Genomic DNA, 27038 nt, shown 5'->3' with positions numbered 1-27038 from the left:
CTCTGTGAGCCATAACCACAATGTTCTTTTTGAAGTAATTTATCTTTTCACAATGTAACTGAATTTTAGAAATAAAATTAGATTTGAGGCTACGGTTTTGTATGCTTGTACGCCTGGCACTTTCACAGTCCGCGCACCACTACCCCCTGGGTGTGGGTGGGTAGCCATAGGGACGCCAAAGGGGTGAAAGGGCAGAGAATTGAGGGGTGCAGGGTTTGTGCTTTTCTGCAGAAGAATGGCAAGTATTGTTCCTTAAGTGGCAGCACTGTATCAGGACGATCATAGAAAATCTCTTGACACACTCTTTCGGCGTCTGTCTTAAATTTCAGGGACACTTCAGAGCTGCATGTTGTGAGCTGGTCATGCTAAGGCAGCACAATGTGTTCCTTTTAGTGCCCGAGTATCAGTAAATCAAAAGAGGATAATTGACAGCAATTTGTGTTTCGCTCTTTTTTCTGTAGTTTTGTGTTGTAACTGTCCTTTGTCCCCCTGGTTTCTCTTCATCTACACTGTTTGCCTGAAAACTGACCTGCCAGAGACACAGAGACTCCAGAGATCATCATGAGCGGACCAAGACTTTCACTGTAAATGTGTGATTGTGATGTGTGGGGCCTCACACACTCCCTGATCCTCATCGGGACAGGAGAGGGCACGCTGGGAGATGAATTACAAACACTGCTCAGGATCATTCATCCATCAGAGCAGCTCCTCTCGCCAAGCTGGAATTCCTTTCCCCTGGCTGCACCTGACAGCGCAGAAACCTTAGCCCGAGTCGCCGCCAGTTCACTTTTCTTTCCAGAAGTGCAGCTGAGTTTGCTGGAACTTTTCAGGAGGTTCTCAGTCAAGTCCAAGGCAGTTTTCTGTCAGCAGCCTTCAGCCGGGGGCCTCCTCTGAGAGCCTGCGCATTAGACGGGGGAACATTGATCAACAGCAATTTGACTCTACTCACTGAATAGAGCTGGTTTATCATTCCATTTTATTGATTTTTTTAAACATATAGCAGTCTACAGGAGATAACACATGAATGAAATATTCATGAAAACAAACATTCAGAGAAACAAACACAAAAATTACATACACTAGTCCATACACACCATAGACTGGATATGAAGATGGAAGTCTCTACTTCCTCCCACTATCCAGAAGGGAAGCCAAAATATGCTGGATACAAACACTCAATATTTTCATTTGGAGAAAAATTAACACTTGAACAAACACCATTGTGATAAGAACTATCTAAACAATGGGAACAATCTTTCAAAAAATTGTATTTGACATGAACTTTGACTATTTTGTTTTCTCTATGACCCATCCACTAACATGGAGGAGGCAGCGTTTATAACCTATACTGCAGCCAGTCTCTAGAGGGTGATATGTCATTTAACTTTATTGACAGTCCACATACAAAGTTAACTACATGCTTCACAAATGCAAATGTGCATATGTCAAACATATCTTGTCATCAACCCTCTACAGACTCTGACATATTTTACTCATAAAATCTGACCAGCATTTTTCAAAGAGATGTGATTTTGTTTTGAATTGAATTGTGGATGTTGAAAGAGGTGTAATGTGGCACAGTCCATTCTGCGGGGGCGTGGGAAAAGAGATGTACTTAAAGGCCAAGGAATGCTCGGCCACTTTGGAGGTCCAGGTTTTTTCTGGCTGTGCAAAAAGACACATGTGGACTGCACGAGTGAGTGATGATTGGTTTACGATAACTAGTAGCTGTCTCCAGGTTTTCACCCTCGTAACTTCACAGAACACAGAAATAGCGACTCAAGTGCTAAAACAGCATAAAATATATTTTCCCCTTGTGTCGAGTCTTTACATCTCACTGCCGAATGACATCATGTGTAATTCTGAGGCTTTCATGAAGATTAAATTTGAAATACGTATTTTTTTATAGCGGTCTGGTGTATAGTTTTATGTAGATGGGTGTATAATGGGTTTTAAAGGCTGAATCGCACTAAATTGTCACTTGTGATATTTACAGCTCTCATAAGTAGTTAAACATTCGGCAGATAAAACAAAAAAAGTATCCTAAGTCAGCACAATTAGCCTCCGTGTTTCATGTGTCGATGGTGAAACTTGATGTCTCAGTAGTGACTTTTATGAATCAATTAAAACGCAATGCAGAGAGGGCGGGTGAGAGGATTATGGGCTCATAAGAGGTGCTGTTGATGGTTTTGTTCGACCGCTGCATCTTGAAGTCCTCAAGAAGCTGCTGCTCTGTACTTTTAACCTCTGTCTGTTTTCTGCTACTATGAGAGGAGGAGATAAAGAGGGAGCACTCTCCCTCTCCATACCAAGCAGTTTGATATAGTGTGCTTTGGACGTGTTTGGGCTCAGAGTCAGACAGTGGGACACATCCATCCAGTTTTTACTACAGCATTAAATGTCTGGAGAGATCAGGTCAATCTCAGCCAAGACCTCCACGTCTGCTCCGAAGTAAAACTCACACTGCCAGATATCAGCGATGACGAGGAGAGGACAGAGAAGATACACGGATCACGTTTGAAACACACACACACACACACGCACACACACACACACACACACATGCATATAAACTCTGGACAGATACTGACACTGCACACACACGGGAGATGTGTTTAGTTGAGACCGGCCAGATGTTTTATCTCGGTGTGTATGTGTCAGAGCGCTGCACTCACTCTGATGGAGGAGTGTTAATGTCTGGTGCTCGGCACGCTGTCACGGCTGCTGTGACCGGGACCGCTGACCATGGGGGTTCTCGCCTGCACATGATTTAAAAGATAAACGCCATCAAAGACCCCGAATAGAATCAGTCTCACTTCTCTCTTGTGAGTCACTTTCTGAAATGCACCTGATTGATTGATCAATATTAATACTATAATTAAAAAACTGATGTTTTTCTTGGATGAATCATCAAGCTAAATCCAGTTGCAATTCCTTGCATGTGTAAATATCTGACTATACAGTGACACTTCAGACAGACATTTCTTTGCTCGTTTCACTTTATTGACAAAACAATTCTTTGCTCAACCAACCATGTAAAGTTAATTATTTACAGCCGCAGTCTTTTAGAGGTACGGCCTAAGAAAACATTGCAGTTACTGAAGTGTCTACTGTGGAGTTTTCTCTTTGGTCGATCGGCACTTTCTTAAAGTGTGGGAGTGAGGGAGTGCAGGGAAGGCCGTTGTTGAGAAACTTTCTGAATGCCAGTGGGGAGGAGTTTGAAGGGGTGCCTGTGTTCCTTTGTAATGCAGCGCTGAGATTAGGGCCACATCCACCACGTCAGCCCCTGCTGGAGCCCCGCAGGGTTGGCCGACCCCTGTTGACCCCAAACTGTGATCACACGGTCTGCTTTATTGGCCGACAGGAGCGACATGATTGATGGCTCTGCATTGTTAGCTTCTCGTTTGGCCTGTTGTTTCTCCATGCTGTAAAGGCAATGACGGTTCTTCTACGTTTTGATGTGTTTCCCAACTCCTCTGATCCTGTAATCTGCTTCCACTCCCCTGCATGTGTGTGCTTTCATCCTCATCTGAGTGTATTCACACTGTCAGCTCCATCTGTGGGCATGTTGTGTTCAAGTACCTTTCAGAGATAAGACCCTCATTCTGGTGTGACATGCAGCAGGGGTAGAGGATGAGGGAGTTAAAAAATGCTGTGAATAGAAGCGTTGCTCCTTCCTCCCTGTGTTTCCCCTTTTCATCTCCTCTTCTTATCTTTATTCCTTTTTCATTTGTGCCAGCAGTTTGCTCATCTTCCTCTCGGAGTGATCTGTAGCAGAGGCAGAAAATTGCAGTGCACTTATAAACTGTGGGAGAGTTTTCTGGGTCCCCATCACAATGTTTAGCCAGAGAGTAATGGCGAATGGATGTCACATTAACACTGGAGCACTCCATCAGCATCTCTGCCTTGGCAGAGACATGAGCTGGACACAAAATAACAGAGAGCTTCCCTCAACTGAATCATCCAGTGTTGTGGCCAAAAAACAAGAGAAATCCCAAATCTGCTCTTCAACACAGAGCTTCATTCTACAGATGAAACTTACGATAACTTAAAGCAGAAACAACTTTTACATATCATATAGAATTTAAAGTACTATTATTTTGGTTATTTGTGGTATCAAGGCATGTTGATGCTGGCTTGGAAAAAATATGAAAAACATTTTAATGATACACAGTGCATTCAAACTATTATGATTATATTGACATTTTATCAGCAGTCTTTGTATTTAGAAAAAATGTTGTTAATGTAATTTAGGTTTTTTTCCCCCAGCAAATTTTGAGGCATCTCTGCATCTAGATGATGTCATTATGAATAGTTAGCATTGTCTGATCAGGGTATATACAGCACACAAGTATCTATCACCCCTCTTGTGTTTTTCAGTCATATATTTTGGTGGAAGGGCCTCTGTAATATACTTCCCATTCTTACACAACCATGTGTGAATGCCCTTTGCTTTGTATGTGCTTTTATATTTATTACCAAGTAAAATAAATATAAAAGCACATAAATACATGACTTACATTTACTCTACTTTTTAAAAATGTTCTTTTATGTCACCCAATGTCAATGTTCTTTGTACTGTGTATGATGTATGATGACCACAATCAAGACCACAAGCCATAATGTGTACTTTGGAAGTATAGGTGAAGTTGTGCCAGACAACTTTCTTTTCTTTTCTTCTCTTCTCTTCTCTTCTCTTCTCTTCTCTTCTCTTCTCTTCTCTTCTCTTCTCTTCTCTTCTCTTCTCTTTTCTTTTCTTTTCTTTTCCTGTCTTGTCTGCTCTTGTACCAAACACTTCAGGATCCTGATTTGGAGACTGAGTTGTGGAAAAACACTCCCTCTCCACGGTGTCTGTGATTCTATCGTCTGCTGCTCTGCTCTGGATGCCCCTCTTTAGTTTATCATCCCTTTGTGGAGCACACAGAGCATATGTAATTATATCCAATGGCGCAAAACAAAAACAAAGCCCCCATGTGTAGGGGGGCCCACTTTATTTCTGTCTGTCAGAGGAAGCAGACTTGAGACAGAACCACATGTTGGAGTAACGCTGCCCAGACCCGAGGTGTCGTCACTGGGTTTGGGTTTGTAGGTGTGGGGGCTGCTGTTGCTCCAGACAGGGCTGAGATAGAAAACATAGATGCAAAAGACACCCATGACATGCACAAAGGTCCCCTACGATTAATAACCTTCCATCTGTACTGACAGAACAAAGAGCAGGAATGTGACCTCAAGATAACACACTGCAGCTTAAATGGCGTGCCCGCACAATCTATTATTTTTTGTTTTGTTTTCCAGACCATGCCTGTCATGATTATGTTTATCTGCCAGGTGCTCAAATCCTCTGAAGGTCATTTTGTTTATTTCCTAGGAAGTTTCCAAAACATGGCATACTTCAGTGTTTGTGATCAGGATTGAGATGCTGAAGATAGCTTTGCTGCACGCAGATTAGCCTTTTAAATTCCTACGAGCTATTTTAAGTGTCATTCAGCGCCTGATCTGTGTGTCTGTGTGAGTTTTCTCCCTGAATCTTGCACACACACACATTTCTCATTAATATCTGTGTATATTTGAGGATCTGCTTTGTTTATTCTCTGTGTGCCCAGAGGATCTCGCCATGTTAATCCTGCCGCTGTATCTCTGACAGAGGAGCAGAGCTCAGAGCTCTTTACAATCCCTGTGTATTTGTCTAGGTCTGAGCTATTTTGGTGATTCAAATACTTTACACATTGTAGTTTCACGATGGAAGTCTCTCTTCACTTCCGCTGGATTATAGAAAACCTCTTGTTTTTCCTTCCAGGGTAAAGGTCAGACGCTGTGTGCGTCTGTCGAGGTCACTGCAGATCAGTCTTCATGTTTTTTTTGTCTGTCCTCTGTTTAGCTGGATGTAAGTTTAGCCGGTGTAAAGCCTGCAGTGCCGTGCACGTGATGAGAAAAATGAAGTCCAGATTTCGCACATGCATGTTTCATTGATGTCTTCCTCATCAAAGGTTCCTTATGCTGTGTTAACTGTATAGGCATGACAGGGGAAACTCATAGTTTATATGTGCTTCATTGTGTGATTTGCATTTTGTGTTTGTGTAACCTCGGTGAGCAGAGGTGCGGCATATCTGCATTAATGCTGGAGTTAAAGCCTCACCTCCTGCAGGCCAGCCATCAATCAGCACAGTGCGGGTTAGCGCTGCGCTGGATTACTACAGGTTTGACCCCTACCAGGTGTGTGCGACCTGTGTCGGCGTCTCTCGTCTCACCCGAGGTGTTTTGTTCCCCAATGCCTCTCCGACTCCACCTGAGACAGGGCTCCCTGTTCCACATGCTATCACCAACGGACCCAAAAAGCCCAATCAGCTTTGATCCTGCCCTGCGGCCCCTGGAAGTAAGTGGGGTCTAATCCCCAGAAAGCCTCAGAAAGACACACAGGAATGCCTGGCACACAGCACACCATTCACCCAGGGATTAGACTGAAAGGAGCTCAGCTTCACACAGTCATTTACTCCACAGTGTGGGAGTTTATATACATACGTGTGGGTTTGTGTGCGTGCGTATGTGCATGTATGCAAATTCTGCGTGCGTGCATACAAACAGTTGGGACGAAATGATCTCAAAACCTCTAGAGGACGCTGCCAGAAATTCAGGTCATATCAGGCTAAATGCTAATTAGCAGCATTTGCAATCAGCTCTTTGATACTTTAGGCCCATGTGAGTTTCAGAGCAGCATTAGCTCCATAGACACCACATTGTCTGTGCAAGGACTGAGGGTGCACCGCTCTCAAATACATATTAAATTAAGCCTGCCTTTAAACTGGGGTTTGGTGACAAAAGAACTGTTTGTATCCTCTTGATACAAGTTTTTTCCCAAAATTCCAAAAAAGGACAATAACAACGACTGCCCATGAATAATAAATGCAAAATGTTTGTACGATCATGAGAGTCCACTGAAAGCAGGTATAGCACAATGCTATTGAATTATAGTGCATCTCTCTAACAGATGATGAGGAGCAAAGGAGCAATGAGAGCATTATGGAAATGTTGTCTAGTTCACGTTCCCTATTTTCCCAGTAATGAAATAAGTGTCTCTTAATTTGTCATTCTGGAACTGGAACAGTTTTATAAACATCTGTAACCCAGAAATCAACAGAAGCAAGTCACCATCTGGTTTGATCAAACCTACAGTCCTCTGAACAGATTTTTTCAAAACTCTATTCATCCTGAGGAAGCTCAGAACCGAAAGCACCAGCGTTCTGCCTTTTGTTAAAGTTTAATGAGATCGTGTGGGTCTGCAAGAAATACGGAGCGTGGAGGCCCCATCTGTCAACGCACTGAGAGGTGGGATGCAGTCGTATCAGGTGGACGACTATGTTATTCATACTCGTGTCTCAGATGCACAGCACCTTGGTCAGTCTCTGTCCTGTATGTGTTTTAACAGGTGCACGGTTGCACAGAAATGTGTAATGATGTTAAGAGTGATGATCAGATTTGGCATTAAGCTGATGGTGAAGACAATGAGGCAGCAGTGTGCAGCAGACTCATCAATCTCACACTGAACCTGGAGTGTGGAGGGAGTGATGTTGATCCTGGCACACTGCCATTGCTGTGAGAGCTTACCCATATGTGATGGTGCTGTATGTGATAGAGCATCAGTAGGTCCGTTCCATATGATCTGGAGGGGGGGGGGGGGGGTGCATGTGATATCTGTTACCTGGACTATACTTAGTAACTGCTCCATCCTGCAGTTTTTACTGTTCTGCACTCAGGGCAAAGTTTTTAATTGGACGAGAGAACATGAGACGTCTAATTCAGGGGCTTAAAAACCCTGCTGTGGAGTCACATCCATGTCTACACTCAGAGACTGTGTCAGACAGCCAGGTCCGCAACAAAGAACTTTTTCAAACAAGCAGCATGATGGACACACAGACACAGCCGGCTGCACCTTTATCAGCCAGACTTCCACGTCCGTCTGCTTCTCTTTCATGCATGAACATATCTACTGTCAGGGAACCTATCATGGGGACTGAGTGTAAGTAAGATATGGTGCAATATGTCTGCAGGGATATACTGCAAGAACTTATGAACTCTGAAGGCCTTGATATGTTTAAAACAAACCAGTTTGTACAATATGTCATCTGAGCGCTGTTAAAGGCTGTTAAGGATGGGGGTGTGCGTGGACGACATGACAGCTCCCCAAAAGCGACGCCAAAGTGTCTCAATCGGCTCCTGGTGTAAAATCGAGTGCTCATTTTTCCAGTGGTTTGGTGTTTTGATGTTATTTGATGTCAGCTAAGACTGACTCACGATCAGTGCAGCGCTTGTATCGGCAGGGCCTCGTTCCCACAGATCCATTCCACAGTTTTGGTTTCAAATGGTAATGACATTGCAAACTCTTGGACAATCTGTACTTGAGGGCTTAAATTTTTGGTCAATTTTATACACAAGAAACAGAAGCGGACTTCAATCTTTTTTATAAAATTCCATTTCATCATTTCACTCTTCTGTTTGTGGGTTTGTCTACTACTGAATGGATTTCCATGAAACTTGGTGGAAGGATGGGACTTGGGCAAAGAAAGAACCAATTATATTTTGGCATGGATTCAGACAAAAGATCCAGGATATTTTTTAACTCTGTCTCTAACATATCGAGATGCAGCATTTTTCTGACATTTTCACCAATGTCACAGACATATATAGGGGACTGATATCTATTAGTTAAGGGGACTGCTGAGCCTTAGTGGAGATGTGCGCTTTACAGAGTGCCATATATACGGTCATCTTTGAGTTTCCTTCTTTGCAACATAATTTCAGAGAAACACAATTCCCTCTTCATCAACACTTTAGAAAGACAATAAATGGTCCATGAAATGTTGACACTCAAACTGGGAATTTTTTCTCAGCAGTTCATTCTTCCACAGACCGTTTATATTGGCAGTCGAGCATATTTACAATGACAAGGGGAATATGTGATGAGAAGAGGTTACGAATAAAATGTCTCCTCATAGACTTCTCTGACCCGGTCCCATTTAACAGTGTGTGCTGAAACACTTGGTTTCCGCTGTTTCGCTATCCAGCGTTTTTCTCCCTGACAACCCTCTGAGCAGGGACAAATACTCTGCGGTAAAATGATCCAAGCTTATGAAGGCGAAATGGAGATTAGGGTGTTATATGAGAGGTCCCAAAGGATAGTGACAAATCGAATGATTTGTTATGGTGGAGGAAATGGACAACGCTCTGCTAGAGAAACTGAATCATGAGGAAAATTGAAACAATGGTGAAGAAAGATTTGGCCTACTTGTTACCACACATGTCTGCTGTTCTCAGTTCATTTATAGCCATGCAGAGTGAGGCAGGTTTATGGTTTGCTATTGAAGCAAAATATTGTCCTAAGGGGAGCTGGAATGGCTGCACTCTGGCAATCAAGTCTTGGCTCTGGGCAGACGAGTGCAGTCACTATCACACAGTCATTGTGTTGGACTGGAGCTTTTTTTGTTTGGTTGTTATGGATCCTGCTGCACGGTTGTTAGAGGGGGCTCGGTTGTTTTTATTGTTTACATGGGTGGTTATGGAAAAATATATGTGATTTAAACCCTTTCACGAAGTCTCACGTGGACTCACACAGTAGGGAAATGACATTAGGCTGGTGTGTCAACAGGCCTCTCAGCCGTAATAAGTAAGCGGTCTGACCAATAACCTTAGGCAACATAAACTGTGTCCTTCAACACTGAGGGCAAAAGATTTACTCACCAAGCACCGAGTGTGTGTAGTGCGGACATGGCGCAGGATGTTGCGCTGAAGATTTGTGGATTGGCCTGCAGCTCCGCTTGGCTGCAGCTTTGGGCAGAGCTGGAGCACTCGACAGCCTCTGTATGGTTATGAACTGGTTCAGAGTCCAGGGTCCGCTGACCAGGAATTCAGCTGCATGTTTTTGCACAGAGCAGCAGTGTGTTAACTCTACCTCTCCACTGCTGTTCCTATTACAGTTGGCCGGTTCAACATCATTTTTATTGTTTAGTCTCTGCAACCTATTGTTTGGATATGTCTGATACTCCCAACAGCTTTCTTTTTGTAACATCTCATTTTCCACTTTAATACTTAATAACTGTTGTCTTATTCATTCTTAAGCAGAACGTGGGAACAAGTTTCTTTCATACTAATAAGTAAAGAATTGCAATTTGAAATCTAATCTAATAATACGGCATGAATTGGATATATTAGAGGTTGGCCCGTCTGCTGTCTCATCAGGAGAAGGATGGAGTTGATGTGTTAACTGGAGAAACTGGTACAGGACAAAGTAGCTTGGTGCAGGAGCTAAAGGTCATTGGTAATGGGCTGTATTTATCTGCACTTTTCTCACTCAAAACATTTTACAGTACCATTTTTGTCATTCACCCATTCACACACATACAGTACATCTAGGTGCAGCACTTTCTCTATCACGCACACACTGCTGGCTCAGCCACCAGAGGTAATGTGAGGTTCAGTGTCATGTCCAAAGACATTTCAGAATGTGGACTGAAAGAGCAGGGGATCAAACCACCTACCCTCTTGAGCCACAGCCGCCTAAGGTGGGGGAATGAAGCTAACCAGCACAAAGGGATTTGCCCTTAAATATTAGTGTTGATGAAGCTTCTAATGCGCGATCACATGTTCTCCGAGCGTAATAAATACGTTACTTCCGGCCTCTGTCTCCTGCACCAGCAGCTCCACCTCTCGCCTGAATAATGCTGCGAATTTGTTGCTGTTGTGAACACGTCTGTGCAAAGAAACCTCCCGCTGCGTTGTGCATGTGTGAAAGGCAAACTGTGCGTAAAGTCCGGAGAATTCGCCAGTTTTTGTCCCAAACGCTTATAAAGTGCAAACTGTAAAACAGCTCAGTGCGCGATATTTAAAACTTGTGTAGTCAGCAGCAATAACTTTCAGTTGGTATGCTGTCGTATGTGTGCGCAAGGAGATCTAATTCTGCTGCTAGTTGTTGTTAGACCTATTGTTTGTTGGCCACTTGTGGCAGCGTGTTGGCTGAGATCGGTGAGGTTCAATTCCTGCGGTGTGTGGGGAGTGTTTTATAAGCAGAGGTCAAAGACAAGATGGGACCCTCCCTGCCGCACTAAAGCAACAACCAAGGAGAGTGTGGTTTCATCCAGTCAGTCCTGGTCTGCAGCTCCACTGTCCTGTTTTTACTCGTTTCCTTGGCGACACCAGGGACGACGTTTGCACATCATAGGATCGGATGCCAGCCGAGTGCATTGGAAGGGAGAGTGTCGCCAAGGAAAAGTTTACAAAGCAGCTTTTATTCAGGTCGACCGGGGTCATTAGGGAGGAGCCGTGTCTCATCGGGCCTCTGTGTTATTGTGTCTCTCTTAATAAAAGTGAAGGGTGTGAGCAGGATCGTCAGCCTCTGCTGCTATTTTATTAGACATCTGCTGCTTTCAAGTGGAGAAATGTTTAAGGTCTGCTGGCTGGATTTGCAGTGCAGCCCGTCCCGACCACATACTATCTAAATTCAGAGCGCTGCAATTCGACATGTCCCCGCTGCTAATTTTAGCCACTTTACGCAGACCGCAGCATTGTTTGCTTGCATGGCAAAGAGAAAATGATTTTCCATGTACTAGAGGGTTTCTTGGATGATCCTGGGACAAGCACCATGTTGGAGTCATTCCATTTTTAAATTTACTTTAAATTCTTGTTTTTCTTCTTCTCTCAAGGTTGAGTAAACAGCGCATTCTCTTTCTGTTTTGTGGCTCCCGCTTCCATCACAAACTGCCTCCCTTGCTGCTGTGGCCAGAGAGCGTAGATGCCCAGCAGTCCCACTGGCTACACTACGCTCCACAGCCCAAAACAAGCGGATAACAAACCGTAGAAGCAGACCTGCTCTGCTCAGTAATTAGAAGCGAAGGTGCAGAGTGATTGTGAAGCAAAGGTCAATTTTCCTGTCATTATTATCTACGAGTGCCTCGCAGGTATTCTCTGCAGTCTGGACCAGGCCTCTGTGGGGTTGATAGTTATGGGTCTCTCATGATGAAACCTTCTGGAAAAGACAATAGGCAGGAAACCTGACAGGGGGGAGGTTATGGAAGGTGAGTGCTGCATCCTGTTCACAGAGGTCTACCACACAGATGTCTGTACCCAGTGAGGCCAGTCTCCCATCCCAGAATGCCAATGGGAAAGCACATGTCTTTCGGCCAGACAAACACCTCTGTCAGCAGGCCACAGTCACCCCACAGGTCCGACCATTCAGCACGGCGCTGCTCTGTAATTACACACCACCTCCTGCTGGGGAGGGGGCAGCCCGACTGAGGGGCAGACCTGTCACTGCCCTCAGCATCACTACAGGCATCTGCTGGAAAAACAGAGAGTGAGAGATAGGAAGAGTGAGTGAGAGGGAAGGTGAGGTAAAGACAGCCCTGTCTGGGACTGAGAGGCGGGAGACCCTCCTCCTTCCTGTGGAAGATTAGAGGCTGTGTGCGTGAGCGCATCTGGACGAGCTGGAAGGGCTGACTCGTGTGAGAATCTGCAGAGCCAGAGCCAAACTGAAGAAGATTAGTGATGCAGCACTGCTGGTGACACAGAACTGGCCTCTGAGGCATTTATCTCTGTTTGTGTGAATAGTGTCTGTGCACCACAATTATTCATTTTGGTTTCATCAAGATCCATGAATTCTTCTCTTAGAAATCCCATCTTGTAATGTTAAAGAAAAATAAATCCTGGGTCGGCTCCCGGATCCAGATCCACACCAAAATTCAACAAAACTGAAATCCCTTGAGCGGGTTTTGCATAATCCTGCTATATCGACAACAATATAGCACAATTTCAACATTTCAACTTCATATCAACTGAAATTAGCATTTATCATGAAAACATTTGCCCTAACTTCACATAAGCTTACTAGAAATCAAATCACTGACTTATAAATCACCTATACATAAATCACCTCTTTGGTGCAGTAACAAGACTAAATGTGATTCATTACTGTCACCTTGGTCGTCACTGATGGAGGTCTCGCTCTGTGGAGATTGTGGTTAGGGTGTTGTTGTAGCGAGTGTGCGCTCTGCCCTATGCTGCCTTGGCTCAAGTGTCTGCTCTGATTGATGAGGTGAGATGTGTGCGCATTAAGTGAGAACCTCTCTGACCCTTCGTGCACTCACCTCAGGGTCCCAGAGGCTGCAGCGTGGTTTAATTTGCAGCAGGTCTTTCCGACACCTCAGCGAGACATATAAACCAGAGCAGATGTAGACCGGCTGCCTCAGTGCACTTGTTTTCAACTTAAACACAGTATGAACGTGAGGATTCGGTATCGCTTTTCCTCTGGGATCAATTATCTGACCAATTGCTACAGCGACGCCACACTTTCCTCTCACCTGTAATTACAGCTGAACTTGTGCAGTGTGTGGGCTGCCTCGCTCTCCAGGCTGAGAGGCAGGGAGGCAGACTGGTATTTCCAAAGGAAGGAAATGATGAAGTGTGTCCCACGCTTTAAGTCAGTCACCTAATAAAGGAAACCTGCAACCCTGGGAAAGAACAATAAACACTGAGGTTCAGATGCAGTGCCCTGCACTGACCAGACTGAGACCCATCAGCTGCATGGGAAGTGGAAACTGCTAATGATCCTGCTTTCATACACTTTACTAAAGTAAATGATTGATTTTAGTAGAACATCAGTGGAAAGTTTTTTCTGTTGAAGAGAGGGATGCACAGATCTGTCCCCTGAAATACCTCAGCTCTGATACCAGCACTTTATTTTTCCTAAATTTTAAAGCTGCACACCTCACTGCACCTCACTGTCTTTCTTGACATCTGTACTTTTGCAGCTCTGCACAATAACTGGGTTATAAGTCTAAGTATAAGACGAGGAAAGAGAGAGAAAGAGTGTGAGAGGGAGGAGAGCAGAATGAAACCAGACCAGGTTCACATCACCTCAATCTGTCTCCCTCTGAATCAAAAGTAGACACAAGAAATGATTAGCTCAGCAAACACATGTTCCGAGTAGCCACCTTGTTCTGCTTGGCTTGGTTTATTTTGAGGAGTGTGTGTGTGTGTGCGTGCGTGCGTGCGTGCATGCATGTGTGTGCGTGCTTGCGAGTGCATGCGTTTGTGTATGTGTGTTCATCTAGAGGCTGCAGTCTTCAGTCCGTCCCAGGAAGCGCAGAAGGAGACAAACGCCTCCCCTAGTTGGCTGTCAGCACCTGGTCGCTAATGATGCTGCAGCGCTGAGCTCAGCTAATTGACCAGACAGAGATGGATCAGGACCTCGCACTCTACTGTGTCTGCTTGCTACGTTGTGTGTGTGTGTGTGTGTGTGTGTGTGTGTGTGTGTGTGTGTGTGTGTGTGTGCGTGTGTGTGTGCGTGTGTGTGTGCGTGCGTGTGTGTGTGTGTTTTGCGTGCAGCTGTTGCCAGGCCTTGTGCTGTTCTTCCCCAAAAGAACTTCAAACTTTGACATAACATAGTTTCACTGCCCGGATGAGCTTTTAGTGGACGTGCAGCAAACGTCTGCCTCGGCCCTGTCTTCACAAATCCATCCACTCTGCTGCAGACCGTATGAAAGAACAACAAAACTGTCACTGGTACATTCACAAAGCCTGTCTGCATGCTGCTGAATCTTTCTGCAGAAGTAGAGAATAAATAAACAACAATAAATGATGAGCTTGGTGGATGAGGCCGCTGAGTGTGAGCTGTGTGTTTAAAGGCCTCTGGTTGGCAGAGCTAACTGGGCTTTTGGCATGAGGTTTATTTTCACTGGGAGAGAATCACTGACGGAATGACCTTGGCCTATTCATAATACAACCAGTGCAAGTGTGTACTTATCACACACACAAAGGCAAAACCCTACTCGAGCACATACACCTTATGTAGAGTGAGTGGTGCAGCTGCAGTCCTGGTCATTGTGCACTTGGCTCTCACTCTGATGGTACCAGCACTGCTCCAAGTGGGGTTTAAGGCCAATAATAACAGCTTTGGAATAAAGCCGCTACTATAATAACATAATTTATCGATAGTAGCAGTTTCGTAATCTTTTGTGGAGTCCAAAATGAAAACGCTGGATTCCGTTGAGTGCAGTCAGTTCAGTTTTTAAGGGTGTCCCTCTTAAGTACAGTTCCCTCTTGGTGAAAATATAACTCGGATGTTGGCTCACATTCAATCTGCCGCTGACTGAATTGTGGTGTCTCAGAGGTTTTTTTAAATGTATTTTTATCTATTTTTATTTTACAGGCTAGTGGTCAGAGAGAAAGTCCTGTCTGGGTTGCCCAGATATCAGGAAACAATTTCATTGGTATCTAACCAAAGCCACCAGCTACATGCTTACAAAGATGTTTGGAGGACTCCAAAGCTCTATAATAAACTTTAATATGATAAATTCAGTCTAAAATAGACTTTCTACAAAATCCAAATCCTTTCTAAAGTCCTAACCCCATGTCCTCCGTACCAAAATACCTTCACATACAATATATGGAGCAGATCATCACATGCTCAAGCAGAAACAATCTCTTCATGCCCCTGCACCCAAACACACAAAGATCAGAAAAAGGTTCTCTCTGTGACCTTCGCTCATATCTTTCTTGTATTCCTGTGAGATTTTGGCACCAGCATGGGCAAATATTGGTCAAAGAGTGCTTATACACAGATAATTAAACTTTGTATGTGTGTGTGAGAGAGACAGAGAGAAATGGAACGAGAGACAGAGCTGATGTCAGGACGGCCTCTGGCTGGCTGAACTCTCTGTGGGGAGATTTCTCTAATGAAGAGCTCTGACTCAGTCACTGATTAGGGCCCAGTGCAACACGGGGCCAGTGGGTCAAATACATTCACACATTGCTTTGACACTCACCCTCCTCACTCCCCCACTGGGGCAATTAGCCCACTGAGAACAAAGAGTGGGACACGGTGAACCGTGTCCATCAGGGGGCGTTCGCTAGCTGTGATGATGTTGTTGTTGGCCGAGGGACCAATGCATAACACTTGAGGCATCAAAGTCATCCTCAGTCTTCAGGCTTTACCTTACACAGCTTAGACAGACACACACACACACACACACACACACACCATAGGCCTTGTAATTAACAGACACTGTCACTGGAGAAAGCAGAATATCAGTGGGGCCCTGCAGGATTTGAAATTTGTTGTTGGAAAACAGACAGAGGGAGTGTGTATGAGGTGTGTGTGGGAGACAGTTGTCCTTGTGCCAGCGCTGGCTTGAAGCTTCATACAATAGCTCATGTGTGGGTGAGGGGATCTTGGCACTTAGACTTTCTTTTCTCTTGAGGGAGAAGAGGTGCCGTCGGGTGGGGAGTGGCGAGAGCTAGATTTCCTATCCAGAGCCCCTTTGTAATTGAATGCAGCCATCGAACTCCAGAGTGTGCACATACTACATGCACATGCACTCCTCTCTCTTTGTCTTTGCCATCCTCCCCGAGTGGACAGCAGAGTGGTACAGACGAGCAGGTTCAAAGTGTGTGTTCTCTACATCCTCGTGCCAGGTTTATGTTGTTATCCAACGTTTTCTACAACCTCCAGCTCATGCCATAACATTTCAGTGTCAGGTCTTACATGGTTTGAATCCATCTACACTTGTAATCCTCTGAGAAATGCCCTCAACCCAAAACAGTGAAATCATGAGCACAGAGGTTGAGGAGGAGGAATTATTGGAGCGGTCTCAATTTACCCTAAACCATGTGTTCTGTGTACTTTTCATTCTCCTCCTTTGCCCTCTCTCGCTCTCCCTGCTCTCTGGGTAATTGCTCGACCCGCTTTGCTCTCCTGTCTAAAATTCCCAAACCTTTATTTTCCTTTGTGACAATAAGCTCTCCGTGTTCCTTTCCAGTGAGTAGAGGCAGATCGTGACATGTGCTTTTACAACAAATGAGGCTGTTTAAGAAGAACGCCTCTCTCCTGCTCCAGCCTCGATGCTGCAGGTGCTATTTCACGGCTTCTTTTTAGTGCAGCACTTGGCGTTGGCCGTGGCTGCTGGCCACTGTATGGAAAGACGTGCATTCTGGCGACTAATGAGGTGCTGAACCCGGCCCCTCATTTGTATCAGGAGCACCTGGGCCAAGCAGAGCCAGACCGGGCCAGACAAAGGAGTCAGTCTCGCATTTCCACCAAAGTCTGCCCATTCAAAACATCCACAGTCCAGAGACACAAACTCCCACACTTCATAAAGTGAAGGCAAGACAGAATGTGAGCCGAGGCTGCCCGTTCTCTACGCACAAGGAAACTATTGTTTGTCTTTTACACGCCCTCTCTCCCAGGCCTTGCGATTTTATACTCTATAAAGAAACAAGGTAAAAGGAAGGCAACTTGGCAAAGATGCAGCGTGCACAATGTTTTCTCTTTTGAAAGTGTGCCAGAGACAAAATCTGCAACTGTTGATCTCCATTTCTGTCTTCTCTACACGTTGTTAACCTTTAATCAGCTCTTTTTGCCTAATAATAAGAAGTTATCCTGGAGGAAGACATCCCATTGACAGAGAGAGAGATTTCTGGTGAAAATTCTTCATACAACCCACAGCCTCTGTAGTGATGACATTAACAGTAATAATACACCTGCAGCCTTTCAATGGACAATGACTGTGAGGAGGTTTGATCAGAATCCTAGACAAATGTTTTTTTCTTGCCTCTTTCTTTCACTTACTGTCCAGACTTCAAACTAATGTCCACAGTCTTCCTGGGATATTTTAGATGATTCACCTCAGTACTGCATTTCTTCTTTCTGTCGGCAAATTAACCATTATTAATCTATAATTTTTTTGTCTATAAAATGTCAGAGTGAAACATTATCATTTTTAGAACCAAAGTTAATGTCTTCAAAGGTCCTGCTTTGTCTTACTAATATTCCAAACCCCAATGATATTAAATACAATTAATTGATAATAGAAAAAACTTTAACTCTTTACATTCAAGAAGGTAAAATCAGATCATCTTGGATTTCTGACAGATTCAATTGATGTGTAAAAATGTAATTCATTTCATTAGTGTGGTGGACAAATAGTTATCAGTTAACAACATAACAACATAACTGAACACTTCCTAAATTAAATTTGTAAATTATATAAATCTGTGATTCCTACCATTTGATTCTCTGATGGAGACAGAGACTTCCGAACCTTTTCTCAAAGTTGTCAAGGTCAAGAAATATGTTAAAGTTAAAGCTAAAGTTAAAGTTCAGAAATTTAATTTTTCCTGTCGCTTTATCATCTGTTACAGATGCAGGGAACCAGCTTGTGGCTCAGGAAGCAGTGAGGAAACCATCGACGCTACGCCGGCCGCCTGCACGCACAGCAGAACCAACCTCTAGTAAGAACTGTGAACATGTTACTGCTGTACTTTGATTTTACAAAGGATTTTATAAATTATGATATTTAAGTGTCTGATTTCTGAAGGTGAATCAAGAAACTTTGTGTTTTTCTTAGATTGTCTGAACTGCAGCAGAATCACAGCTCTGAGTGACAGGCTGAACTCACTGGAGGTGAAGGTAACAGTTGATGTCCGACGTCAGTCATTCAGCCACAGTTTCTTAACCACTGACAAACACAGTCCTGCATTAACATGCATGTATTTTTATGTGGCCACTCTTGTTTTATGTCTCCTTGTACCAGGTCCAATTACTCACTGCCCCGTCCTCCATATCGCATCGCCACCCTCAGGGTAAAGGAGGAACTGCACCAGAGGCCTCATCCCTAATTGGGGCTGCGCCTGCTCAGGGGGCCCCTGGTGAGCAGGGACCTGCAGGTAGATACTTTTCCCTGTCTTGTATGAATAAGTTAAAAAATACTGTATGCTTCCTTTGAGGGAGTCCAGGGTTTTGATAATTGAGTTAGTAATCACTTCTCACAGCTCCTTTTCCCCTCCACCTGCTCACTTCTGCTCATATCTTTTTTCTTGCTCTGCACACACTTTTCATTTCCTTTTGCACTTTGCTCACCGTGAGCTCTCTGTGGCTGTGTGAAAAGTGAACGCTTTGGAGCATGAGCGTCCTCTCCTTTCATGGTGTCAAGCTTAGCAGCGAAGAAGTTGAATGAACAAACTTTCGTGCAGCTAAAAGGTTAATCAATGCCGCACAAGGTACCTGTCCTACCAAAACAACTATCAGAAGGTATTTTGTTGTGATATTATCTTTCGTATAATATTTCACCCTATGCAAAATTACTCCAAAGTTTTTGGCTGATGTTTTCCGATAAACAGATGTGATCAATTTGTATCTGTAAAATGCGATCCATTAGATTGTTAGCAGAAAGTAGTGTACATACCATGGATGCTCCATAGTGTAATTTATGTGGACACTCACATTCATAATTTGAACACATAAAACACAAAAATGACGGAGGGTAAAAAAATAGTGCACGTTATACTTCAGGGCTATGTGGCCATTAATCATGACTGAACAGAGCACAAGAGTTGTGCCAAAAGTTACAGGTGCAGATAACAAAAAGAAAATGAACCGATGCATTCATTCTCCCCAGAGGATACACTTTTTTCCATCTTGGGCACTATAGGATCATTCCACTAGTGTCACCCTCAGGCCAAAGTGCACACGAGATGAATCATGTCATAATCAAATGGTCAAATCACTCTGGGATTTGTTGAGTGTATTCATGGTCCCAAGGGAATCACACCCTTTGTTAACTTTTAAATGCATTTTTTTTTTAAATTTCACTTTTTTAGGGGAATAATACCTAAAATGCAACTTGACTGTCACCAGTTAAGTTTGAGATTCGGGTATGCTATGCTTGTAGAGGCTAATGTAGCCTTCAGCCTCAGAGAGAAGCATGCTAAGATCATTTCTTTCTAACTCCATGTTCCTTCTTTTCAACAACGCTGACCCACATTACAACACTTGATGCATTTTAGCTCATTTCACACAGCTTGTTCAGCTTCCACAAAACATTTTAGAGTTGTGTAGTGGTATTTCCCAGGTCCTACAAACAGAATTCACTTTGTACAACAGGTGGTGTTCCCCGTTAATAAAGAGACACTTCCTCACATCACTGTAGCCGGAGCTCTTGTTGAACTTTTTATTAAAGGTCCAACTGAAATCACTAAACAAACATTTTCATTTTCAGGAATTTATTGGCTGAGTCAAAGTTAATTTATTAATTTGGAACTGAAGTTTGAATTAGGCTTAATTAAGTTTAAACACAATAATGACACTTCTTTTTGCTCTATTACGTGAAATCAGAGAGTTCCAGCTCATCCCTCAGTGGATTTTCCTTTCCCTCTCCAAGTGGTTTGAGCCCAGATGTTGTTCACAGAGCTGCATCTCTCAATTAAGTCATCTCTGCTTTCATTACAGGTCCTCAGGGTGAAAAGGGGAGAGATGGACTTCCTGGCAGAGATGGTAAGTCGTAATCATAGTTGCCTTTTAGTCAATGTAAATCCATTTAAGATGTAAACCAGTTAAGGCTCCATGATTACTCACTTACTTTTTCCTCCTCTTAGGGAAGTCAGGGTCTCGGGGTCTGCCAGGTCCCAGTGGGCCTCGGGGGGAGGCTGGGGCAAGGGGCCCATCTGGAACCCCCGGATCAAAGGGATCCCACGGACCAGCAGGTAAGAGTCGACTGAAAGTATAAATCCAGACAGATGACTGGTGGAAAACAGCTGAGTCTGGATGTTGGCATAGTTTGTCCATAAAGTTTTGTGTGCGTCACTGCAGGACAGTTGTATACTTGCCCATCCACTTAGCTGTTTGTCTGTAAAACAAGACATTTGAATTTGACAGTAGTGACCAACACAACCCACAGACCCTCCTGCGGAAAATGTCAGAGCTGGTAACTTACTGGAATGTGGCCATTGTGCTGGTTGGCTTTTAAAATCATATGTTTCTAAAAGTGCAGTTTCAGTGGGCAGTAAAAATATTTGTTTTTAAACTCCCCAACATGTGCTCACTGCTGCTCATGGCCACCAACCGGAACAGAAACAGATGCATGTATATGTATTTAGAGCTCACCCCTCTACGTGCTAATAATAAATGACCTGTTGGGTAAAAAAGTAAATCCACAGGCAGCTGTGACTTGAATGATAATAAAGTCAATGGAGGTATACGTTTGTCACAACATCTGCTCTCACTATCGGCTGTTATTCCTCTGCTCAGAATCATGAAGGGAGTGCCTCTCCTTTCAGGCCAACATATGACCCTTGCTCGGTGCCTGCTGCTGGGTAAAGACTTAGTGAAAGAGTTTAACTGCAAACCCACACCATGTGACTTCAATCTGAAATGAACATGAGTTATATATACACAAATCCCAGGTTCTTATGATTTCCATATGCCTGTGGTGTTATTGTTTTTTCTATATCCATTACTTCATAAGTACCCAGAGCCAGAGCTATGTCTTGCATCCAAAGCTGTGTTTTCCTTATTGTGCAGATTTTTTTTTTTTTTTTCATTTCAAAGACAAACACAGAATTGGAACGTGTCCAACGTCAGAGCAAAATGTAGACAAATGTGGTTTTAGCCCTGGGTCATGGGAAAGATGGAAGGGGGGAAAAAACAACTCGTGATGTTAGGAGAAGTGACACTATACATTATGATAAGTCCTGATAAGTTACAGGAGAGTTGAATTACAGACTGTGATTCATATTTTGACGGGGTATCCCCCGGCTGCTCTAGGGAACCATTACTCTGCAGGAAAAAACACAAAACTGTTTTCTCAAATATGTCACATATACTAAAAGGCCACTTTAACAGGCTATTTCAGCCGCTCTGCTGCAGATTGCAGCTTACAATCTCTCCAATGCAGCCAAAACACAGCTGGTCATGCTGCAGTGTTTATCGAGGCCAAGTGAAAACGGCCCGAGGAGGTGTCAAATCCGAGCTGCATTAACATTACCTTGCTGAGTAATAATTAGCAGAGTGCCATTGTCAGTTGCATCCGTGTATAAACAGAAGATGGTGAGTGTGGCAGCGTCCACACAATGAGGTCAGGTGCAGTCGTGGTCATTTTTTCCCACCTTCAAATAAACCTGTCTGCTGGAGGAGGAGAGGCACTTTCAGTGATCGGCCCACATGGACCAGCGGCAGACTGTTACTGGTTCATGCACGGACTAAAGCCAGCAGCGTGTATGCTGGGAGTATTTAATTTACCATGAACTGGTGCCAGTAACACTTTACAGAGCGTAATGGTGTTTATTTGAGTTTTCCCGTGTCCCTGAGTAAGTTCCCAGCACCAGCCCACCAGCCCACCCTCCCGTTAATTACAGAGAGGAGTTGGCCAGTTCGCTTCTCCTCTTCGGTCCAGCTGCTGATTTTACTCCACATGTGCACATGCACATACAAAGACACTACTACCACACACTATAACAATGTCTCAATCAGCACTTTTTCTAATATGTTTCCTCTCTGCTCTTCGTCATAGTTTATCCTTCACATCCTCACATCTCCCACAGTCATTTATTATTACTCTGACATTGTGCTTTTCCTCTCCAGAAGATGTAGTCACAGTGTGTCTGTCACTGCAGTGATGTGTGTGTCATCCCTTCCCTCAGGTCCCCGTGGTCCACCAGGACTCCCAGGGGACAGGGGTCTACCAGGGCCGCCTGGGCCTCCAGGGCCCCCAGCACCAGCTAGTGCCCACATCCCAGAGCCAGACAACAGTAAGACCCTGGACACCCAATAGACTTTATACAGACACACACTCTACACCAAATAGTTAAAACCACTCTTTGCAACAGTAGTCCATCCATATATCCTGATAAAAAATCTACAACCTATAAGGCAACACCACTGCCACCAGTGCAGTTTGGGTGTGTAATGCTTTCCGTCCACCCGTCTGTTTATTCATACCACTTATCCTTTGAGGGGGAGCTGGAGCCAATCCCAGGTGACATTGTGCCAGTGGCAGGGTATACCCTGGACAGGTTGTCAATGTATTGCAGGGTCAAAAAGAGGTCTTTTAAACTCACTTCTTCTAAATCCATATCTGCAGATCTTTAATTATCAAATAATCAAATGTGTTTTCCTCGAGACCTGTAAGCAGCTTCTGGTTGTTATATTCAACTGTTGTTTTCTTTCTGTTGGTTCACAAAAATGGGAAGGCTGCTTTTGTACAGCTTATGAATTCTCACACTTTTATGGACCTGGACGTATCCCAAAGGTCACAAACTTGGATGGAGAGTACACCAATGTCAGACAATCATTTCACCACCTCGTGCATGAACGGAGACATTTCCCTCATGGCTAAACCAGACAATGTGATCCCACGTTCAAACAAAATAATCTTTCCATGAACCCAGCACGAGTACTTGTACACAAATTCAAAGCCTTTGTTCGGGAAACAGCATGACGTAGGTTTTTGCGGACTTCTAGTTTGACACCACTGATATTTATATGCCTTCAGCAACCTCAGCATTTTGGTTTCTCGTGCTGCGTGAGAGCTCTCACAGGGTTTAGGACTAATGGTAAACAAGAGAAATGAGAAACAGACAGGATGACGGTAATCCTTTAACTGCTACTTGCTTCGTATTGTTTATCTGCCAGCATTAAATGGAGGCAGAGACATTTTGAGATTGACACAGACATCACATGCTGGGATGAGAACCTGTCCACCACTGATGTCACTCAACAACTTCCAGATGTAGGCCGTTCAGACAGCTGGGGGGGGGGGGGGGGGGGGGGTGAGAGACAGATGGGGGCCTGCACCGGCTCGTACAAGGTCAACATGTGTTGACTGTGTTGAAACAGTATGTGCTGCACAGGTTTGTAAGCACTGGGTTCCTGTGGGCAGGGGTTCTGTGGGTGCGTAGAGTTTGGCATGGCAATAGTGGGTCATTTCTTTCACATCAAAGTAACACCGGGGAGCACCAGGGGCTGGGGTGGGGGGTTAGAGGGTCCTGTGCCGAGCTTCCTTTGGAAAACACAGGATTATTTGGCTTTTACATCTGCATCAGGAGGATGGAATTCTCCTCTGCAGATCAGGAGAGGATCCTTGAAACCAGCAGCAGCAGCCAGGACTTAAAGCAGTGAAGAGACTGTGCAGTTGTGTAAAAAGTAGGATTTTAGTGCCTCCACACATTTTCATGTCACGCACTGTGCAGGAAATGAAGAGAGCGTGTAGAAATAGACACAGACACAGAGGGGGGCGGCTCTGGTTTGGATGTCACCTCTGGTCCTGATCTGTTGGCAGTGTGCTGCGATCTGGCAGCTGGAGGATGTTACTGGCTCCTCCTCCTCCGTTGTGTGTCTCCTGAAGCGTTACGCTGTGATTGGATCTGCGTATCCTGTCAGTATAAAATGACCCAATGGCCGCACACTTCCTCTACAGCTCGCACGCTCAACACTCTGTTCCTCTTGTCCTTTCTCTTTAGTCAGGCAGTCATGTATGCCTGGTCAGTGTTTACATGGTGGATATGTGGATATGTAATGCAAATGTTTTAATGCAACAATTCATAATTGTATTAATCATGCAGGAAAGTTTGATCTGCTTGTAATAGTGGTTTAGATTTTACTATTGAGTTCAGTTTACTCCTCTGTTGAACTTGTTAGAAGAGTATTTGTTGGAAAACACTGTCCTCTAGTGGTGAATCTAATTTGTGAATTAGTAACCTGAGAGGATCTTTTAGGTCAACAAAGAAAGTTTACAAGTTGCTTAAGGCAGCAGGCTCACACAGCAACAAACACAAAAGTGAAACATAAGCTTTCTTCAGCAGTTCTTAGAGAACAATGCATTTTTCCACAGGAGTCTTTAGGTTCACTTCTCATACATTGCGTTCTTTCAGGCACATACAAATCAAGCCTTGCTGCTCGTCAAATGTATGGAGCATATAGAGGTTTAAGTCAGTGACCTGAAGGACAATACAAAATCAACAAAAAGAGACTGATTACTATTCAAGATCCAATTTTATTATCACTAAATTACAGACATCAGTTTAGATCCTTTTTGCAATACTTTCCTTAACTGCAGCTTCTACATCCCATTAAAATCAGACATTTTGTTTCCCCTCCAGCTCGTAGAAAAGACCTCTTCTACACCAACACGTTTCATGACTCACAAGGATCGCCCGTTCAGGGACCTCAGGGCCCCCCCGGTCCTGTCGGTGAGTGTTTATTTATCTGGCTGTTTATTGTGTTTACCTGTGACTAACTGCACACAGGACGTTTGTGATGTGTTTGACAAACTTCTCATTCATAGACACAAATATTTTTATAGTGGTCATGCTTTACGTACAATAATACAGTAAATTCACAGTCTAGTTTTATCTAGTGAATACTGTTTTTCTAGCTGACACTTTTAATTCAATTTTTCCAGTGCAATTTGGACTTAAAGGTCCAGTGTGTAAGATTTAGGTGAAATGAAACTATTGGCAGAAATTTAATGTAGAATAATCCTCATGATGTTTTCACTAGTTGTTTCATCTAAATTGTATGAATTGTAGTTTTCTTTACCCTAGAAAAGCCCCTTTATATTTAAATACTAAAATATTTACATTGAGGGGACCCTCTCTACGGAGGCCACCATGTTTTTTACAGTAGTCCAGACTGGACAAACTAAACACCTTTAAACACCTCCTTGAGTTTTTATGACAACTGAAGCTACCTCAGGTTCTTTTTCATGTTTGGAAGGGGAGGGTGAGGTGAGAGGTATTCAGCTGCAACATGCAACTTCAACACTAGATACTGTATCACTAAATTCTACACACTGAACCTTTAAAGTCTCATTTTACTTTATCAGAGGTTTCTAGTTTCTGTTTGATTTTAATCAGAGCACCAAACACAAATCATCCTTCAATGTTGAAAGCCATAAAGTTGTAACCTGAAACCTGGCAAAAGAAAACAACAGTTAAAGGCAGCAGCACCTCCTCTCAGTGGGTGAAGTTACTTTGTGCTACTATGTATATCTCTGTCTATTCTGCAGGTCCCTCAGGTCCCAAAGGCCCAGTAGGACCTCCTGGTCCACCGGGACAGAATGTAAGCTCCCTCACATTACAGTTGATTTATAAAAAAAAAATTCCTTGTCATTTTGAATTTCTAATTTGACTCGATGCAGGGGAAATCTGGAGCTGCTGGAACACAGGGCCCTGTGGGGCCAAAAGGAGAGCGTGGGGATAGAGTGAGTGCACTCAGTGCTTTGTAACATGTTTTCTGCATTTCACCCTCCATCCGTAAACAAAACTCTGAGACATGCCTCTGGTTTTTCAGGGTCCTTTAGGTTACCCAGGAGAGAGGGGCTTCAGAGGCGAGCAGGTAAGATACCTCCATCCTGTTAAGATTATTTCCTGAGTCAACGGGTGAAACATCAACACATGTCACAGCTGGTTATATTTCTGTAAACGACACTACCCAGCAGCACTACACAGAGACACCACAGCCTCAGAGCTCGTCCTGTTGGTGTAAACTGCTGCACTGCATTTATTTATTAGTGTTATGAAGTCACAGTAAACTTCGTTTTTTTAAATTTTGTTAAACTCTCTTCACAGGGAACACCAGGTCCTAAGGGAGAGCCAGGAGAGAAGGGCTTGCCGGTAAGAAAGTAGTTAGTGATAGTTCATATGATGGTGACAGAGAAGGGTCAGTTAAACAAAAGGTTTTAAGATTCCTCTGCTGTGTTTTTAATGTTTTCTCTGTGTCTTTCTAACCCTTACTTTTCTTTTATCTCTCTCTCATTTAACAAGAGCAATCTAAATGTAAGATATTTTTATTTATGTAATCATGTGTTCACTTTGCAATGCAATTAATCTATTAATGAATCTAACCACAACATTCATCGCAGGATAGTTTCTCTTCAGTCCATACTTTCCGACCTGTTGATAGTTGTATAGTGTCTGTTATTCATTGGTGATTTTTGTTTGATTATATGTGATTTGTGTTTATCTTCGTGATTTTAAGTATGAAATGTTGTGCTGTTAATGTGTTCTTGTTTTTGTTGGTCCTTGGGGTGTGCTCTGGACTGCTGTCCCTTGTCACCACACTGTCCTCTTGACCCTAAAGCTGTCTGACTCCCTCTGCAAGCTGCTGTCCCCATGGCTACCTTTCACAGTCACCTTTTCAGCATCTGACTTTGGCATATACATAGAAATACAAAAAACAACCGTGCAACAACACCACGCACCAACTCTGACAGAGTGAGAGA

General features: G+C 43.7%; 1 protein-coding gene across 2 annotated transcripts in view; it reads left to right on the top strand.

Moving 5' to 3' along the window:
• emid1 (EMI domain containing 1) overlaps positions 1–27038 on the top strand; it is a 51489-nt gene that overhangs the window by 20402 nt on the left and 4049 nt on the right. For both annotated transcript variants that reach the window (XM_020101067.2, XM_020101068.2), the window contains exons 4-14: positions 18184–18273; positions 18390–18451; positions 18576–18708; positions 20270–20314; positions 20416–20523; positions 22459–22566; positions 24916–25005; positions 25824–25876; positions 25956–26018; positions 26108–26152; positions 26386–26430. In XM_020101067.2, the coding sequence (XP_019956626.2) occupies positions 18184–18273; positions 18390–18451; positions 18576–18708; positions 20270–20314; positions 20416–20523; positions 22459–22566; positions 24916–25005; positions 25824–25876; positions 25956–26018; positions 26108–26152; positions 26386–26430 (842 nt within the window). The remainder of the gene's footprint in view (positions 1–18183; positions 18274–18389; positions 18452–18575; positions 18709–20269; positions 20315–20415; positions 20524–22458; positions 22567–24915; positions 25006–25823; positions 25877–25955; positions 26019–26107; positions 26153–26385; positions 26431–27038) is intronic.

The sequence above is a fragment of the Paralichthys olivaceus genome, chromosome 4 (genome assembly GCF_024713975.1).
Source record: "Paralichthys olivaceus isolate ysfri-2021 chromosome 4, ASM2471397v2, whole genome shotgun sequence".
Classification (NCBI taxonomy): domain Eukaryota; kingdom Metazoa; phylum Chordata; class Actinopteri; order Pleuronectiformes; family Paralichthyidae; genus Paralichthys; species Paralichthys olivaceus.
The sequence above is the reverse complement of the archived record's forward strand: the minus strand, read 5'-3'. Positions and strand labels throughout refer to the sequence as shown.